The sequence below is a fragment of the Camelus dromedarius genome, chromosome 6, assembly GCF_036321535.1.
Source record: "Camelus dromedarius isolate mCamDro1 chromosome 6, mCamDro1.pat, whole genome shotgun sequence".
NCBI lineage: Eukaryota > Metazoa > Chordata > Mammalia > Artiodactyla > Camelidae > Camelus > Camelus dromedarius.
Window position 1 is genome coordinate 70,341,687 of NC_087441.1, and position 19,097 is coordinate 70,360,783.

Below are 19,097 nucleotides of genomic sequence, written 5' to 3' on the forward strand. Positions count from 1 at the left end.
TCTTAAGGAAATACTACAGCATGTTTGTTAAGAATAATGGGAATGATCCAGTAGAGAGAAAATGTGATGATGTAGGAGACAAAGTAATAGTTGAGGCTCAGAATCCATGAAGAGATCAGAGGGAATGGGATTCACCTGGAGGGGCTGGTCATAGGCGAGGACAGCTCGTCCATTGTAACAGCAGGGAAAGCTGTGCTAGGAGGGGATAGGTGAGCTAGGTTAGTAGATTTGGTGACAGGAGGATGTGATAGCTGACGTTGTTTTTATTTCCTGAGTGAAATAGGAAGTGAGAAAATCAAATGAGGTTGAAGTTGAAGAAAGGAGGTTTTGTTGGTTTGAGAAGAAAGGAGAAAAAGTGTAAAACAGATGTTTTAGAAAGTGGGAAAGCGAATTTACTAGGACAGTTTAATAGGATTAGGGCAGCAGATTGAGCTGACTACTTAAGATCTGTGATTATAAATTTAAAGTGAGATCTGTCAGCACCACTGCTTATTTCCTCCAGTTACCCTCAGCTCTTTGCAGGCTTCTTGAGTGAAGGAAAAAAGTTGGCTTTCACCATGGTTGTGGTTTTTGCCAATGCAGATGTTTAAAGGAGAGGGAATAAAGATGTTAAGTCTGCAAGGGAATGGTGAGTGTTGGACTATCTGATGAAAGCCGGTTATTTGGGAAAGTGAGGACATGGGATGGTAAAAATGATAGATTTAAGAATTGCTGGAATGAAAAGCCTGTAGAATAATAAGCTGGTTTGTGGGATGTTTGACATTGAGTTTCTGAAGATGTGCATGAATTAGTAATGATGGAATGAAAAATCATTTGAAAAGCTTAATACTCAAATTAACACAGTCGTTTTAAACCCAAAGGGAATTCATCAGTTTTGTGGCCCTAGTTAAGTCATTACATTATCTGCTCACTTACTAAGTTCAGATCAATTTTTCTAAATAGTTCTTTACAAGTTTTATATATATATATATATATATATATATGAATGATATAGTGTATATATAAAAAGTAGCTCTAAAAAAACCATTATCTAAAATGGAAAAGGGGTATATACATTTTAGAGCTTTAGGACCACTTTTTAGTCACTTAATTTCCAATTAAAATTTATCTTAATTAGAGCTTTTTTCTTATTGAGGTATAATTGACATATAACGTTAGTTTCAGTTGTATAATATAATGTTTCAGTACTTGTGTATATTGCAGAGTGATCCAAGTTTAGTTATCTGTCATCAAACATAGATTAGAATTACAATGTCAGGGATATTTCAGTACGAAATATGGATTCTGATCTCATTTCTAAGTAGTGATTTTTAATCAGTCAACTTGTTATAAACTTACATTGTGCAATAAAAAAGGAAAATACCTTTTGGAAACAATTTAATGAGTTTTGATATTGATTTAAACTAGGTGCTCATGAAAAGCAAGAGATAAAGAAAAAGAAAACTGAAAAGGGGATGCCTACTGCGCACCCTCCGGCTGCTGCTGCTTCCAAGCCCTCTGCAGATCAGATCCGACAGAGCGTCAGACATTCTCTCAAAGATATTCTCATGAAAAGGTAACACGCATTGTTATTGTAGAAGATTGAATAATGTATGCTTCACCTATTTGAAAAATAATTGAATTATTCTAATTTTAAGACTTACAGACTCAAATTTGAAGGTACCAGAGGAAAAGGCAGCAAAAGTTGCCACAAAAATTGAAAAAGAGCTTTTCTCTTTTTTTCGGGACACAGATGCTAAATACAAGAACAAATATAGAAGTTTGATGTTCAATCTGAAAGATCCTAAAAACAATGTAAGTATGTTTTGTTCATGTCTGGTTATTTATGTTTCTAACTTTCCTAAATACACAGGGATTTATAATTATAATATAGTAGGTCTGTAATTTGCTTCTTGAAGTGAGACCATGTAATTTTAATAGTCTTTTGCTACTGAACTGAGTTATGAATTCTGCACAGTAGTGACTAGTATTATACAATGTCTATTAAAATATAAAATCCTAAATATGTCTTAACCTGATATAGGTGAATTTTCTTGCCTAAATGTCCCTTGTTTAATCCAGTTTATTAAAAAAAATTCATTCATATGTATTCTTTAAAAACTCATAACACTATATAATTAATACTTATGATTTAAATCTGAAAATAGAACTACACCCCTTAGGAAAATAATTTTACTTTGGATTAAAAGAACTATTTGAAAATATTTTTATTAATTTAAATATGGCTTTAGTGCTAAATATCTTTTAGCAGTGGAATAAACTTTAATTTGATCCTTAATTTTTTTATGAGATTTCTTATTTGGGACTCAGAGGAAATCTAAAAGCTGTGTGTGTAGATGCAAACTCCTTGCATATTTGCTTATGTGGTATAAGGTTTTCACATAAGTGGTATCAGTTTGTCAGTTTGTGTAATGGAGTTTACTGTAGTGTGTGATAATGAGGTATTTTCTTGAAGTATACTAACAGCTGCTTAAGAAAATTCTAAACTGAACAAACTGCCATCATGGCCCAGGGGATCACGGTGCTTTTTGATCTGAAAGCCTTTCTTCAAGGAAATATTTATTTTCTTTAGGTTTTTTTCTTGTAGTTGGTTCTTTGCTCTGGAGTTACCTCCAAGCCTGTTAGGATTTAATCATATGAAATCTTGAAAATAGGAAAGTCATCACATTCTGTGAAGTTCTTTTATGCAGCCATGGGTTGGCTATTATGACAGAGTGTGTTCCTGGGAAGACGTGATACAACTTTTGGATAGGTGTCGTAATGACTTCATTGTACATGCTTCTCCATTATGTGTTGATTTTTATACAGAATGTGTGTTTTGCTGCCTTGGTGATAAGTTTCTAGAACACAAGGCTGTCATTTATTCTCTTTGTAGTAGGTAATATGTAAATCATTAAACATTTGTGAATCAGGTTTCAAAATTGCATCTTTATTTATTACAAGTTAGTTTACAGCAGCTCCTCTTTCTGTTTAAAATGTTTTTCTCTCTTCATTTTTAAATCCTTCCAGATATTATTTAAAAAAGTGCTGAAAGGAGAAGTAACCCCTGATCATCTTATAAGAATGAGCCCAGAAGAGCTAGCTTCTAAAGAGTTAGCTGCTTGGAGACGAAGGGAAAACAGACATGTAAGATTATCTGTGAATAGATGTTTGTCTATATCAAAACCTATCTTTTTCAGCCATAGGGAAAAATTATATACACAGAGCACACAGGAACAGACTTTTTGTTTTATGCCTTTTGTTACTGATCCTCCATTAGCCTGTTCTTAAATTCTTTTTTTTCTGATCTCATCTGATTTTTATTCATTTCCTCCAGTTATCAGCTTACAAAATTCTTTTATTTTGTAAATCAGAAGGATAGGAAAATAGATACATCTTTTTTCTTAATCACATTTGTATGTTTCAAAGGCACAGTTTGAAGGTATTATGAATATTGATAATTTGTGGAGCCAGGTTAAGTCAGAATGAAAATTTTATAGATTTATAATCCCTTTTTATTCAGTTCCACTTGCCAAAGGCTTTAAATAAATAATTTTTTGGAAACAAGTTTATTGATGAAATATGACTTTGAAGTGTCATGCATGAATGTCCATATTCACAGAAATATTGTGTTTAATTAAGTAGTGCTGTCCCAGATCTAACTGTTATGTCATATATAGTATGTACTGCATTTTTAAAACTGAAAAATTCTGAGAGTCATCAATACCAAGAGTTTTCACTTGGGGGTTGTGAACTTGAAATACTTTTGAAGATGAAATGAGTATGTGGCTTCCAGTTATTATGACAGTGGGAAGCCACGGTACCCACTGTTTTCATTACAGTGGCCTTGAATATTAGCCCTTTATTCTAGAAAACACCAGTTCCTCGTAGTTCATATTAACTCTGTGATTTACCTGACTCTCTTCTCCGTAATACTTTCTTGCATCTTAAGCATTAAGCCTCCATGTTGATCTTCTACCAAATCTAGTTTGAAGCGCAAGAGGCCATAATTTGAAAGATTGTACTTACTCAGATATTTCTTCACTTTCATCCTACGTAATTTCACCTCTTTTATCTTGGAAATAGTATCACCATCTCTTCTTTCCCTCCATATCCCAGATATGCACGTGCCTCCTTCTGCTTTGAAACTGTGGCTGCAGGTATCATCTGCAGGGCACACCAGCTTGCTCTTTGGGCTGTGTAATCTGATTTCTTTCCTTAAAGGAAGATTTGCATTTAACAATGGCAAGATAAACGACTGGACCCATATTTACCTTCCTTAACCTATTCCACTCTCGGCTGTCTTTTACTAGTTCTTTCTGCTCCTGCTTAGTTATTTGCTACGTTTTATTGCTGAGCTTGTTCAGCTGTGACTTGCCACTGTCGCACAGTATGTATGCTCAGTCAGAGGACCACTGATGGGAGGGACTGTGTTTTAATTGTTTGAGTAAACTTCTGATGTTGTGGGGGATGTTAAAACTTCAAGTTAGGAATCTAAGAGGAAGTTGGTTCTCATTTCTCGGTGGCAGCTGCTGAAGTACTAGATTAGAAAGCAGATTTTAAATATAAATGTCGTGTCTCATCAGTGTGCAAATTATATTGCACTTCACTTGCCTCCAGTTAGTGGGCATGTAAACGTCACCAGGCTGAGGCATGAGGTCTTATTCCTAAAACCCCGGCACTTTAAAGTCTCTGACATTTGTAAATACTCAGTGTATGTTTGTGGTCTGAGAGACCAGCTAAAGATTAAAAATCATCTGTGATTTTAATTGTGAAGTATTTCTTTAAAATATTTCCTGTTAGACCATAGAGATGATTGAGAAAGAGCAGAGAGAAGTGGAAAGACGACCAATCACAAAAATAACTCATAAAGGTGAGATAGAAATTGAGAGTGATGCTCCAATGAAAGAACAGGAAGCAGCCCTGGAGATTCAGGTAAATTATGATAATAAAGATGACATGTTTTATAGTGCTCAAAACATGAAGATTCAGAAAAGATTTATTTGCCTAAGTTCTTAAAGTAGAAACAATACTTTTTAAAACTCTTTATTTATTAGTGGAGCTTATTTTATTGATTTAATGGTTTTTTGAGAGTGTTTATAAAGTATCGCTTCTCAGTATGCAGTATGCAGACTGTTTGCATCACAGGCACCAGTTAAACACTTTGTTAAAATGTAGATTCCTGGGGTCTCTGACTTAGCAGATTTCCTAGGAGGCCTTGAAATCCATAGGTGCCGTTTTAGGCAGACTGTGGTCTGAGAGCTGGTGTGGCTTTTTCTTGTTTTCAGAATCGGTGAGGAAATAATGTGAAATCTTGTTAGAGGCCTTGAAGAATAAGGAATGTTTGAGTTTTTACTCTAATATTTTAAGTCATAATTAATATCTAGCAAGTATTTCTTTAAAGAAGTAGCAAAAAGCAGCCAATGAATCTAACAGTTTTATTTTGGAAAAAATATTGATATGCAGTATACATTGATTTAAGTAATTGAGGCCAAATTTTTTGTAATAAAACTTGTTTTTACTCTCACTTTTGTTAGGAACCCACAGCTAATAAGTCAGTGGAGAAGACGGAAGGATCTGAAAAACAAAAAGAAGAGATTGACTCCATGTCTAAAGATACCACTAGTCAACACAGACAACATCTTTTTGATCTTAACTGCAAAATTTGCATAGGTAATTGGAAATGTTTTTCCCTAAAATGTAGCTTCCGTTTTGAAAGGGGGATGCTTGTAATTTACATAGGTTTTTGGTTTCCCAGTATTGATGGTGAGTCTGATGGTGACTTAATAGTAGTAGTTGTAGTGAAATCAATTTAGTAAGTAGTTCCTAGTATTTCAAAAACAAACAAGAAAAGAGAAAAGAGAATATCATGGTGAACTGCACTTGTGAAGATAAGTATGATTTTGAGAGGCTTTAGTTCCAGTCATTACTGTATAACCCAAAAAAGCCATGCACACTTACATATGCACGCACACACAAATGCATATATACACACACTTGCACGTGCACACAGGGTGTGAAGTATGTGTGTATACAAGTGATGGATCATGATATAAAATGTTACTTTACAGATTATGATAAAAATGCTGAAAATCTACTTTGGTAGGCCATATTAAAGATATTTGTCTTTAATCTAAGAGCAATGGATAGCAATTAAAGGGTTTTTTTAAGCAGGGGAATGACATGATCATATTAGATTTTTACGAAGATTTCTCTGACTTTGAGCTTATGGTGAAGAAGCCAAGAGAGGAAGGAGGGAGACTACGTAGGAGGCTTTGCACTAGTCCAAGAGGGAGATGAAGATAGTTTTAATTAGAGAAGTTGCATTGGAGATGGAAGTAAGTAGAGGTTTTGAGATATTCAAGTTAGGTGTTATTGACATGTTGGAGATTGACTGGATTTAAAGCATAAGAAATGGGGATGTATTGAGAAAAAGTTTAAGTTTATATTCAGTTTATTGGTAAAGGTGGAGGATCAAGAGTTTTTTAAAACTCCAGAAATGTAGCTCTCAATTTATTTTTTTTACTGTAGTATGCTAAAGAAATGATACATACATTGTTCATTAAGATGAAAAGTTCTTCAGGTTAGTCAATAAGCTGCCCACCATCATTGCATTAGGGGCTACATGGAATGTGTTATAACTTAGGTCATTTTCCTATAATAGAAATAACCATATCTTCTCAAAATTAAGTGTGTTCACGCATCGTACAATCTGTACAATGATAAAGACTTAAAAGGCAGAGTGTTATTTTTATTTATTAATTTTTTTCTGTCACTTTATTTTTGTTTTTATTTATTTATTTTTTGACTAGGCAACTTCTTTTATTACTTTTTAATTGAAGTACAGTCAGTTACAATGTGTCCCATTTCTGGTGTATGCTAAATACACATATATTCGTTTTCAGAGTGTTTTTAGACATTGTTTTCACTGAAGAAAGCTATCCAGGTGTAATAGTAATTTTACATATACACATTTGGTGGTTTTGTCTGGAAAAAATCTTAATAAAAAATTAATTTTTCTATTAATTTTATCTGTGATTTTAATCTATAAATTTCTATTGATTTTAATGATTTAAAATTATGTTTAGTATTATATTTATAATTAATACAATGTTTATTATAATATTTTAAAAAATTAATAGTACACAAAACATGTTAAATATTACTAGACGACCTATTTTCAGAAAGTTTGAGTGATTTTTTTTCTTTAATGATGCTATAGCTAAAACCAATATCATTTTCTAAACTTTAGTAATATTTTTCATATTTAGTAGCTAAATAGCATTGTAATGTGCATATATGTCATGGACTGCTGGTATATGTAACATAAAGTAGGATACAGATTTGTTTTACTTAGTTCTTCACATTACCTCTCAAGACTGTTGGAATTCAGTGTAGTTTAGTTAAAAACATGTTTGCCAAGGAATCAGGAACTCTGTTTTAGGTTCTAGTTATAATGTTTCCTTTATAAAAGCTTGTCTAAGTTGTTTAACATTCACTTCTAACTTTTCACATCAATAAAAGAGGTGTTCTGTAACTCTGTGAGAAATGGTGATAGTTGAAAATTACCTCAGGAAATGTCTGGTCGTGCAACAGTTCAATCAGGAAAACAATAACTTTAGAAGTGAAAATGGATAAAGTTATAGAAATTTCAGTTTACAAAAATGGTTTATTTGGGTATCTTCTGACTTTAGGTCGAATGGCACCACCAGTTGATGATCTTTCTCCAAAAAAAGTGAAAGTTGTCGTCGGAGTATCTCGTAAACATTCAGACAATGAAGCAGAAAGTATAGCAGACGCGTTGTCTTCAACCTCAAATATTTTGGCTTCTGAATTCTTTGAAGAGGAGAAACAAGAGTCTCCAAAGTCAACATTCTCTCCTGCTCCTCGGTAATTTTCTCTTAGTTATAACTTATGTAATAACCTTTATAGATCTTTGCCAAATTACAGGAGTCTTAGAAAAAGTAAGTCATCAAAGAAAAATTACTTGCATCTCTCTGGGCCTTAGTCCACCTAAGCCAGCCAAGAAGGATGGCTTTGTAAAACATGAATATGTAAATGTGAGCATATTTTATATAGTGGAAATATAGACTCGTCAGTGAATAGCCTTTACATATTTTGACCTTGACATGCTGAAACAGAAATAATTGATAAATAAGTAGAAAATGTATTTATTCATAAGCATATCTTCAGGCTGAAAAATTCTTAATGTTATTTTTTAGTCCAGAGATGCCTGGAACTGTTGAAGTTGAGTCTACCTTCCTGGCTCGATTGAATTTCATCTGGAAAGGTTTTATCAACATGCCGTCTGTAGCAAAATTTGTTACCAAAGCCTACCCTGTGTCTGGTTCCCCTGAGTACTTGACAGAGGTACTGTGACCTTTTCTGCCCTTCTGTGCCTGGGTTGGTGTGTTTCTGAAGGCAATAGGCAAGGAAACAACATAACAAAGTAATAAAAATTTTATTTTCATTCATAATAAAAATATTTATTGACAGTGATCCTTAACCATTCAATTAATGGAATTATGAGTTTGTGAATGGAGTTTTAGAACTGCAGAAAACTGCTCTGAAAGTTTTAAATCCACATGTTCTGTACTCTTTCCAAAATGTACTTCACAGTGTCAGAGAATTAAAAATTTGTGAGTCTGTGTAGATATCTAAGCTTTCCTTTAAATACAGACGTAGGTAAAAGACTGACATACTATTGGCCTTCCGTGTTAGCCTGTCAGGAAGATTTTTCACTGTTAACAAGTCTTATTCCCCTACTGCTTTTATTCCCCAATTTCATGACTGCAGTTCTTCCCTGCCCATTTCTGTGAAGGAGATGTAGCTTACCACTACTACTGTGCTGACTGTTGAGCTTCATGGGACTGAACTGCGTGGGTCCACTTATACACAGCTGTTTTTTATAGTGAATACTGTAGTAATACATGATCCGCGGTTGGTTGAATCCTCCGATGTGGAACTGTGTATACGGAGGGCAGACTAATACGTTATACTCAGATTTTCAGCTGCATGGGGGGTGGGCACCCCTAACCCCCATGCTGCTTGAGGATCTGCTGTATAGTTGAAACTGCAGCCAGCTGCAGCGCTGAGACACGGCTGTCCGTGACTGCTGCAGTGGTACCCTTCGTTGGCTTTTATACCTGAGGGAAGAGGAAGGAACTGTTGAGCAACATTTATGGAAAATAAGAGCTGTGGTACTATCGTATTAGGTGAATTAAAAAATAGAACATTTTTGGAACTATTTTGAATAAAGTTTGTATTTTTCTGTGTTTATGCAGAAGGAAAATAAGTTAGTCTATTTATGCTATTTTTGTTGGTGATATTTTGCTATTAATTGTGTCCATATCTAATTTTCCATTCATTCTCAGTCCGCTAACTAAAGGCAAAAGTTTTTTTTTTCCAATGCTTTTCAGTATTTTATAAAATGTAAATCATGCATTTATCTATTTTTTTAAGACTGGCGTAAACTTTTCTTTGTATTAGGATGAAATTACTTTAACTCAGTGTAATGTTGCTTATCTAGTATTAATCAGCTTATTTGTCTAGGAGTTGTGCTTTTGATTAATAAACAACTTAATTATTATTTTTATATATAGTTTGCTTAGCAAGTAATATTTTAGAAACATTTGATTTTATAAGAGAAAAATTCAGTGGACCCACGATGCTTTTCTTTTTGAACAACTGTTTAGAAATTCAGTCTTTGATCAGTCCATGGTGAAGATAACTCTTCTTTTAAATGGAGAATTAAGTCCTGAACTATGGAAACCTTTTGATTTTAAACAAAACTATTACTCTCTTTTCTGAGCCAGTTTCTATGTGGTTGCTTTCCAGAGCTCCACCTGTGCTTTCTACTTACTTTTAGTTTGATTTGGACTAAAATCCCAAATCAGATACTTAAAACAATTAATCATTTCAGTAAAGTTAACTGAATTTATATCAATTAATAATGCTTTTTATGATTTTTCTTAGTCTTCATAAAAATAGAAATGTCCTGATTAAGTATTCTTAATTGCCCAGTTCTTAACTGATCTTATGTATAGTCATCTGTTTTCAGGAAGATCACACCTTAAATGAACTTTGCATTATTACAATGTTATTCTCGTCTGTGCAAAAATATACTCTACAACTTGATAACTTCTAAAATCCAGCTGTTAAGTGATTAGGGCATACCCCAGCTCACCACCACGAAAAAAGGGGGAAGCGGGAGGGGAAGAAGAGTGTCCCCCAGTATTCTGAAATCTGTTGTACTCTTCCTGGATGTCAAAGTGGTGTGCTTGCACCACGTCCTCTTTTTGTGCCTGTTGTCCCTGCTGACATTTGAAGTAAAGCCTAGTTGCTGTCCCTGTACTTCCTTGTGTTCTCTGATGTGTTTTATAGTCTTGCTTATTTGTTTTTTATTATTATTTTAAGTTAGTCTTTGAGCTAAATTTGTATAAAGAATAAATATTACAATAAAGATGATCTGAATGCATTGATGCCTTTCATTTTTTTTACTGCAGGATCTACCAGATAGTATTCAAGTAGGTGGTAGGATATCACCTCAGACAGTTTGGGATTATGTGGAAAAAATTAAAGCCTCAGGAACCAAGGTAAGGAGAACTTTTTTCACTATAGTAGCATGAGAAAATACCTGACAAATCCACTGAGAGTCTTATGCACGGTTGCCTGGAGAGGGAGCCAGTACAAACTCCAAATCTGCGTAATGTGCCTGACAGAGCTGAACTACAGCCATTTGCCAAGGCTCAAAGCCTTACATTTTTGGGGGTTTTTTTCTTTTTTTTCCCTCTTCTCTCTCTCTTCGATTTGTTCTCTCAGTGATTTTTGTTGTTGTTTTGGAAGAAATGTTTTAGAGTACGTATTGACATTCATCCTGGAATTTTGCCTTGCTTTGATTGTAGACGTTTGTTTTAGTTATGGCATAGTCCAAGCTGTGGCAACAGAGAGACCCTAAAATATAGTGGTTCAAAGAATATAGTTGTCTATTTTCCTGTTATGTTAGGTAGGTCATGGTTCAGAGTGGTTAGGCGGCTCTGGTTCTAAAAGATCATTCAGGGATTAGGCTCCTCTGTCTTGTTATTTTGCTGTTTCCAAGACTGTGCCCTTAGTCAAACGGGGTCAAAGCTGACTTATCAGAACCAAGTGAGAAACAAAGAAGAATGCCTGTCCAGTTGTTTTTAAAAGCAAGACCTAGAAATCAGAGTTATCATTTCACTTCCTCCAACTTCCATTGGCAGGAGCTTAGTCACAAAGCCTTGTATGGCTGCTAAGGAGTCTGGGAAGTGTGATCTCTGTTGGATGGCCATGTGCCCAACTGAAAGTTAAGGGCTTCTCTTTGTAATTGGAGGAAAGGAGGAGAATACATACTGGGAGATAATTAGGAGCCTCTATGGCAATAACATTTTTCTTTTTCTTTTCTCTCTCTGTATCTTCTATCATTTCTTTATCTCATAGTGTTTTCCTGTACATGACTGCACAGGAATATTTAATCATTAGAAAAAATTGTTTTTCCCTCCAAGGTTGTTAGTACCTAGTGTATTATAGACATTCAAGAAATAAATCTTGAATATGTGACCATCAATATTTTTATCTTTTAAGAGCAGAAGTCTCTAATAAGATTAGAAGTAATTAAAAATGGGTGATCTTCAGCTGAAAATATTTTTTCCAATATGAATTTTAGAATTTAAACTGATACAGGGCTAGAATACAAATGAACTTTGAAAAACTATTTAAAAAAAAAGTTACTACATTATTTGCTTTCGCTTTCTCATGACAGCCAAAGTCACAGGAAGGTATTGGGCAGTGTTACGCTTGGAGATTTTGCGATTTGTTCTTAATCTGCCCGCGTATTACTGCCCAGTACAGTGTGCCTCTGTCTTGAACTGACTGACACGCTGTAATAGTCGTTGCCTCCAAAGGACATTCTGGCTGACAGACCTTTCTTAAGAGGTGGAGCCATAGTTCAGCTCATTCACATGTTTCTTCTAGGATCTTGTATCAACTTAGGCTTTGTAGTAGATCTGGCTTTCCCCATTTAATTGTATACTTTCATGAAAAAGCATCCATTTTTCACACTATGAAATTAATGCCAAATTGGGACTGTGTTTTCTACCTGAAACAAAGCCAAGAACCCAGAGGCAAACAGATGAGTTTCCTGAGGAGGCCAAATGATTTTACCAAATTTATAGCATGTATGTATTTGAGGTTTTTCACTCAGACCCTTTTATTCCTAAATTGAGTCCCTGTAAACTGGATTATCAGTGGATTTGTGTGTTTCTTGGTAAGTGTACATGGTAGGATGATGGTAGGTACTGTTAATTTTTCGTGTGCTGAGAATGCAGGCAACCCTGTATAGAAGTTACAACATTGGAAGTAAGGCTATAGTATAGATATAGTATAGGTATCAAAAACTTGGTTTTAAATATCTTCTCTGCCACTGACAGTTGTGTCGCCTTGAACAAATTGATTACCTTGGGACTCAGTTTCTCATGGGACATTTTTAGATAAATGAGTCCACCAACAGATCAGCAAAGGTCTTTTCCTAAGAGCTGTTTCCTTTTAGTATTCTTATCTGCATTTAAGTTGGTAAACCGTGTTATTTGTTAATTGGCATAAAATTCAATAGATTATTACTAACTGAGAAATGGTGTTTAAAACCAAGCTGTTGTTTTGGTTACTATTTTAAACAACCATTTCTGTTTTCTTGAATAGGAAATTTGTGTGGTTCGCTTCACACCTGTGACTGAAGAAGATCAGATTTCTTACACTTTGCTGTTTGCGTACTTCAGCAGCAGGAAGCGCTATGGAGTGGCTGCCAACAACATGAAGCAGGTTAAAGACATGTACCTTATCCCTCTGGGCGCCACGGATAAAATCCCACACCCTCTCGTGCCCTTTGATGGACCTGGTAGGTACACAGTTGACAACAGAGTGTGAATGAAACGAAGTGAGCGGCGGGGCTCCAGTGGAGAAGCTGGCTGTGCTCTGCTGGGAACCAGCCCAGTCGGTGTGACCTGACAGGGACAGGCTCCCATTTAAGAGGCTGTACTAAGCTAGATGCAGATGTTTTACTCTTTATTGTAATGATTGAAAGTGACTGTTAATTGATGCTTTTCACTTTATACAGGGCTTGAACTGCACAGACCTAATCTATTGCTGGGTTTAATTATTCGTCAAAAACTGAAGCGGCAACACAGCGCTAGTGTTAGCACCAGTCATGCAGCTGAGACGCCGGAAAGTGTGCCAGTAACATTGCCGCCTGATAAGAAAAGTAAGATAGAAGTTTCCGCAGAGGAAGCGCCAGAGGAAGAAAATGACTTCTTTAATTCTTTTACAACTGTGTTGCACAAGCAGAGAAATAAGCCTCAGCAAGCTCTTCAGGAAGACCTTCCAACAGTAATTGAACCTTTGGTGGAAGTCACCAAACAGGAGCCACCAAAACCTTTAAGATTCCTTCCTGGGGTCTTGATTGGCTGGGAAAATCAACCTTCTACTCTGGAATTGGCAAGTAAACCCCTTCCTGTGGATGATATCCTCCAGAGCCTCTTGGGCACTTCTGGTCAAGTGTATGAACAGGCCCAGGCAGTGATAGAGCAGAGCACTGCTAAAGAAATTCCGTTTATAAATGAGCAAGCCAACTCCAAAGCGGAGAAAATAGATACAGTGGAAGTAACTGATGGTGAAGCCAAGGAAGTAAAGGTTAAAGGAGATAATCTTTCAGAATCTACAGGTAATTCGGGGGGAGGAGGAGGAGAAGAAGCATCAGGGATGGGGACCTCTTCTGTTTCTCCTGGACCTTTGACAAGTCTTAGCCTCAGAGGTAAACCGCCAGATGTTTCTACAGAAGCATTCTTAACAAATTTATCAATTCAGTCAAAACAAGAGGAGACTGGTGAGAGTAAAGACAGAGCGTTAAAAAGACAGCCGCTGCAAGATCAAGAGAGTAATTTGCAAGATAATCGGACTTCAAATACTGGTTCTCCCTGCAGGTCTAACGTAGGGAAAGGAAACACAGATGGTAACGTAAGTTGCAGTGAAAACCTTGTTGCTAATACAGCAAGGTCCCCGCAGTTCATCAACCTGAAAAGGGATCCTAGGCAGGCAGCGGGACGAAGCCAGCAGATGCCTGCTTCAGAAAGCAAGGATGGAGACAGCTGCCGGAATGGGGAGAAACACCCTCTGCCCGGCCTGTCACACAAGGAGCACTTACCAGAACAAGTCAGTGTTGAGGAAAAGTTGCCTTCTGCAGAGAAAAACTCGTGTGTTCAGCAGAGTGATAGTTCAGGGGTTGCAAAGAATTCACCGTCAGTAGAAAATATACACACTTCTCAAACGGAGCAAGCAAAGCCCTTGCAGGAGGATATTTTAATGCAAAATATTGAAACTGTGCACCCATTTCGAAGAGGATCAGCAGGGGCAACATCTCATTTTGAGGCTGGAAACACATGTCAGTCAGAATTTCCTTCTAAAAGCATCAACTTCACTTCCAGAAGCACCAGCCCCAGAACAAGTGCAAACTTTTCACCCATCAGGCCCCAGCAGCCCAGCCTTCAGCATCTCAAGTCTAGTTCCCCTGGATTTCCATTTCCAGGACCTCCTAATTTCCCCCCACAAAGCATGTTTGGATTTCCACCACATTTGCCACCCCCATTACTTCCTCCTCCAGGCTTTGGTTTTGCTCAGAATCCCATGGTTCCCTGGCCACCTGTTGTTCATCTGCCAGGCCAGCCACAGCGTATGATGGGTCCCCTTTCACAAGCATCAAGGTATATAGGCCCACAAAATTTCTACCAGGTTAAAGACATTCGGAGACCAGAAAGGCGCCATAGTGACCCTTGGGGTAGGCAAGACCAACAGCAACTGGATAGACCGTTTAACAGGGGTAAAGGGGATCGTCAGAGATTTTATAGTGATTCCCACCACCTGAAAAGGGAGCGCCATGACAAAGAGTGGGAGCAGGAATCTGAGAGGCATAGACGCAGAGACAGAGCCCAGGACAAGGACAGAGACAGAAAAAGCAGGGAGGAAGGGCATAAAGATAAAGAGAGGGCACGCTTGTCACATGGGGACCGAGGAGCAGACGGAAGAGCAAGCAGGGAGAGCAGGAGTGTAGACAAGAAGCCGGACAAGCCTAAAAGTGAAGACCAGGAGAAGGACAAAGAGCGAGAGAAGAGTAAGCATAGAGAAGGAGAAAAGGACAGAGACAGGCACCACAAAGATAGGGACCACGCCGACAGAGCTAAGAGCAAAAGGTAAAGGTCGCAGGCTGCTTCGAGATCACGTTTAAGTAACTGTTGAGTGTTATCCTAAAAACTTCATGGTTGCCTGCTAGGATTCTGCCATCTTTTAAATTTTTAATATTGGTGGTTTGCAGAACAGTCACTTCTGTGTGTGGTGCAGCGTGCTCTGGACCAGTGCTCACCATCCCTTCTTCATATCAACTGTCCCTAGTTATAGCAGTTTAATATTTTTAAAAGTTTTACATTGCTGTATATTCAAAGATTTGTTTTATTAATATGCAATAAAGGCTTAGAAATTTTAGTTTTATTCCTAAATTGGTAAAAATGGTTAACTATGGAGTATATTTACTGCCTCTAGTGAATGTCCTTTATATAATGACTAATTCGAGAGTAATGTGTACTCTGTAAGTTTGTTTTCAGTTGCACTGTTTTTAAAGAAATGGTAGAGGAGCAGCAGAAAGCCAAGCAACTTCATAATCAGATTATATTAATCATTTAGTGGAGCAGTTTTTGACCAGGGATCGGAGCCCGAGGAGTCCGTGTATTGCTTTAGTCTGCACTTGTTGAAGGCATCTGTTATCGCACTACAGCTTCGTGGTAGCCCACTATTTTCTTTTCCATTTTTGGCTCTTCAGAAACTTGAATACTTAAGCTTGTACATGATCTTGTGTTTTGCTATCCTTTTTACTGTAAAATGTACATATTTTAAGGGATATTTTGATTCTAAATATGATAAAAGAATTTCTCACCTATTTTGTGTGTGTGCTTTGAAATTCAGTCGTAGAAGAATTTCTTCTTTACGGCTTTACTTACGTTCAGACACTGTTTTCCCCTTACTCAGCCAAGAATATACAGGCTAAGTAAGATGAGGGGAAGAACTCTTTATCTTAGATTATAGGCTATTGAGATAAATTGTGTAGTTCTGAAGAGGCTAGAATTTAGAACTATCACTGGAAAAACTGTGCAGCTCTATAACCCACTTTATAGGTATGTTTCTGAAAACTGGTGCACCATCAGAATTTGGTATACGGACTAATCATTGTATGAGCACAGAACTTTTAAGAAAAACGTTTTGTGAATCTTTTTGTAAAATGTGTCATGAACCCTAACTTGTTTTGGGGGGTAATAACTACAGTTTCGTATACAAGTTTTACTTTAAAGCACATGAGACCATTGTTAATCCAAATCTAAATTTATTTGCACCTGAAACTACTTACTGTACTGATTGCTATAATATAAAGCAGTAGCTACCAAATGATAACAAACACTTGGGACCAAAGAGGGAGAAACCAATATTTTTACTTCCCTGTGTTAATGAAAAATATAACTGACTTCACAAAATTAAGAAGATAAAACGTGTTTGTTTTCCTAAACAGTTGACAGATCAGAGTTAAAAATAGGTTTTGAAACTGAATCAGCCTTGCTGTTCTTGCTGGAGAGAGAACCAGTGGAAATTCAACACTAATCATTTTGTCTAATTTACAGCAACTTGAAACCCCTTTTGTGGTCATCCTGATCCTCTGAAATTTATCATCAAATAAGTTCTGAAACAGAGGATTTGTATTCAAATAAAGTTTGTTTAAATTTGCTCTACTTTTCTTTTGGAAACTAACTTGTTAGAAAACAAGTCAGTCTGCAAACAAAACCCGCCTTTTGGAACTTTCTGGAATTTTTTGGCCCCTTCCCGTGGTTGATTCAAAGATGTAGAACCCACAGATATGAAGGGTCCACTGTGTGTTTGTCGATAAATCTGCTTTCACTGACCTCTCTGTTTGGGGGGTTGATCAGACACAAGATTTCTTTTGCAAGGTACAAGTAAAGAAGAATGGGTTAACCAACTGAAAAAGCCTCTAAGTCAGTTTTGGATTACTTCTTACCCAATGGTGTCTCATACATACTGTTGTTAAATTTACTTCATGGTTCTTTCTTCCTATCTCGGAGAATTGACAGATCCCACGTAGCCCTCTGTTAGTTGACTGTCTTTGGGGATTACAGGGCTACCAAGTGGTAGAGCCAGGTCTCTCAACCCCTGGGTGACTGAGATATTGTGGAGGGTAGGTTTTGGCATATTAACTAAATACTTTAAGGTCTTTTAACTTGTGAGGAAAGAAAGGGAAGACGAGAAAAGTTCCCTGTAAGTAGTAATTCCAAAGCCATTCTCATTGTCTTAAGTCTCACCCATCAGCCAGCCTTACACAAATTAGCAGTTACATGAAATTCATCTTTTAGTTTCTCCTGTTTTAAGGCAAGCTTGCTCTTTTAAAAACAGTTTGATGCTCTAAAAAACTTAGAACCATGTTAAGACAGTTCACACACCCCTCTATTAAGTAAAATGTACCAGGGTGTCTCAGTGCCTACATAAAGTCCACCCCCGTAGTACTTGTGGCCGCAAGAAAGTCTCCGTGAACCCTCTCGGTGTCAGACCTAGTGTTGAGAGCTTTGCGTGAACCTTAGCCAGCCCGAAAGGTGAAGACTTGTCTTAGAGCTGAGGAAACTGGTACTTAGAAAGCTGAGAAGCTTGCCCAAACTTAGGCTGCTGTTGCCAGAGGCGGAATTCCAGCTCAGTTCTCCTTTTCTCCAAAAGCCTGTATGTGTCGCACTAGTGCTCTGAGAATTGAGAATGAGGGAGAGGGGCAAAGGCCTGATCATCACACGGACCTTTCACAGCCCTTTCTCTCTCCAGTCCACCCACCTGTCTGGATCTCTGCCAGGCAGCCATTTCCTCAGAGTGAGCATGAAGACACAACCAAAAACCTGTGGATTGTCCTGTATAGATTTGCAAAATTCATACTCATTTCAAAGCCTAATTCTCCAGTCCTCTTTTTGTTAGTTTTCTATTGCTGCTGTGACAAATTATTACAAGTTTAGTGACATAAAACCACACAAATTTATCTTACACTTTTGTGGATCAGAGTTCTAATGGGGCTCTTAGTGGGTTCAGATCAAGGTGTCAGGAGGGTGCGTTCCTTTTCTGGAGGCTGTGAGGAAGAAGTCATTTCCCTGTGTTTTCCATCTTTCGTAGGCCACCTACCTTCCTTGCCCCACGGCCCCTTCCTCCATCTTCAAAGTCACGGACCTGGGGTTGAGTCTTTGCCACCTCTGACCCTCCCTTCTGATCCCTTCTTCCACTTTTAAGGACCCTTGTGAATACACTGGGCCCACCCAGACAATCCAAGATCATCTTATTTTAAGATTCTGCTGATTAGCAACCTAAATTCCATCTGTGAGCGTAATTCCCCTTTGCCATGTACCTAACATATGTACAGGCTCCAGGGATTGGAATGTAGGCACCTGTGAGGACCACAGGCCTTAACTTGCTAATTGTGGGTGAACTAAATCTCAGTTACAAATCTTTCGGAGTTATAAAACATCTAAGGCCATACCAAATGCTTAAAAGTTAGGAAAAATAACACAATATTAGAGAAGAAAATGGAGTGACAAGCCATTTGGATATTATTAATGTGTTACGTACCTGTGTTAACACAAAACTACTGAATAACCGATAAATTCACATTCAGCTCTTTTCAGTTTTTAATAGTAGCTGTGTGTAAATCGAGCTTCAGTGCATTTTGAGAGCTTGCTAATGAACCAGCTCTTTTTTAGTTTTTGAACATACCAGTTACACTATTCCAGTCTTCTCAGATCCCTCAAAGACACGATGGTAAGGGTTGCCACTCACTAATGGCCAGGGGGCAATAGACATAATCAGCAGTTGACACTTGTCTCCAAATGCAAGTCACAAATAAAACCGGCTACTGCTTTTAGAAAGGTGCCTAACACCCTGGTTCTTTGATTCCTGTTTCATGAAGAATTTCAGTAATTCATGTTTAAAGCAAGAGGGCACCTGAATGGGTGAGTTGAAACACAAATAGTAGG

General features: G+C 37.2%; 1 protein-coding gene across 3 annotated transcripts in view; it reads left to right on the forward strand.

Moving 5' to 3' along the window:
- The window catches only part of PHF3 (PHD finger protein 3), a 72,471-nt gene extending 56,498 nt beyond the window's left edge, over positions 1-15,973 (forward strand). For all 3 annotated transcript variants that reach the window (XM_031455944.2, XM_031455945.2, XM_031455946.2), the window contains 10 exons: positions 1,408-1,555; positions 1,638-1,794; positions 3,010-3,126; positions 4,783-4,914; positions 5,517-5,652; positions 7,674-7,869; positions 8,202-8,349; positions 10,485-10,574; positions 12,694-12,889; positions 13,109-15,973. In XM_031455944.2, the coding sequence (XP_031311804.1) occupies positions 1,408-1,555; positions 1,638-1,794; positions 3,010-3,126; positions 4,783-4,914; positions 5,517-5,652; positions 7,674-7,869; positions 8,202-8,349; positions 10,485-10,574; positions 12,694-12,889; positions 13,109-15,237 (3,449 nt within the window). In that variant the 3' untranslated portion in view covers positions 15,238-15,973. The remainder of the gene's footprint in view (positions 1-1,407; positions 1,556-1,637; positions 1,795-3,009; positions 3,127-4,782; positions 4,915-5,516; positions 5,653-7,673; positions 7,870-8,201; positions 8,350-10,484; positions 10,575-12,693; positions 12,890-13,108) is intronic.
- The last annotated feature ends 3,124 nt before the right edge of the window (positions 15,974-19,097 follow it).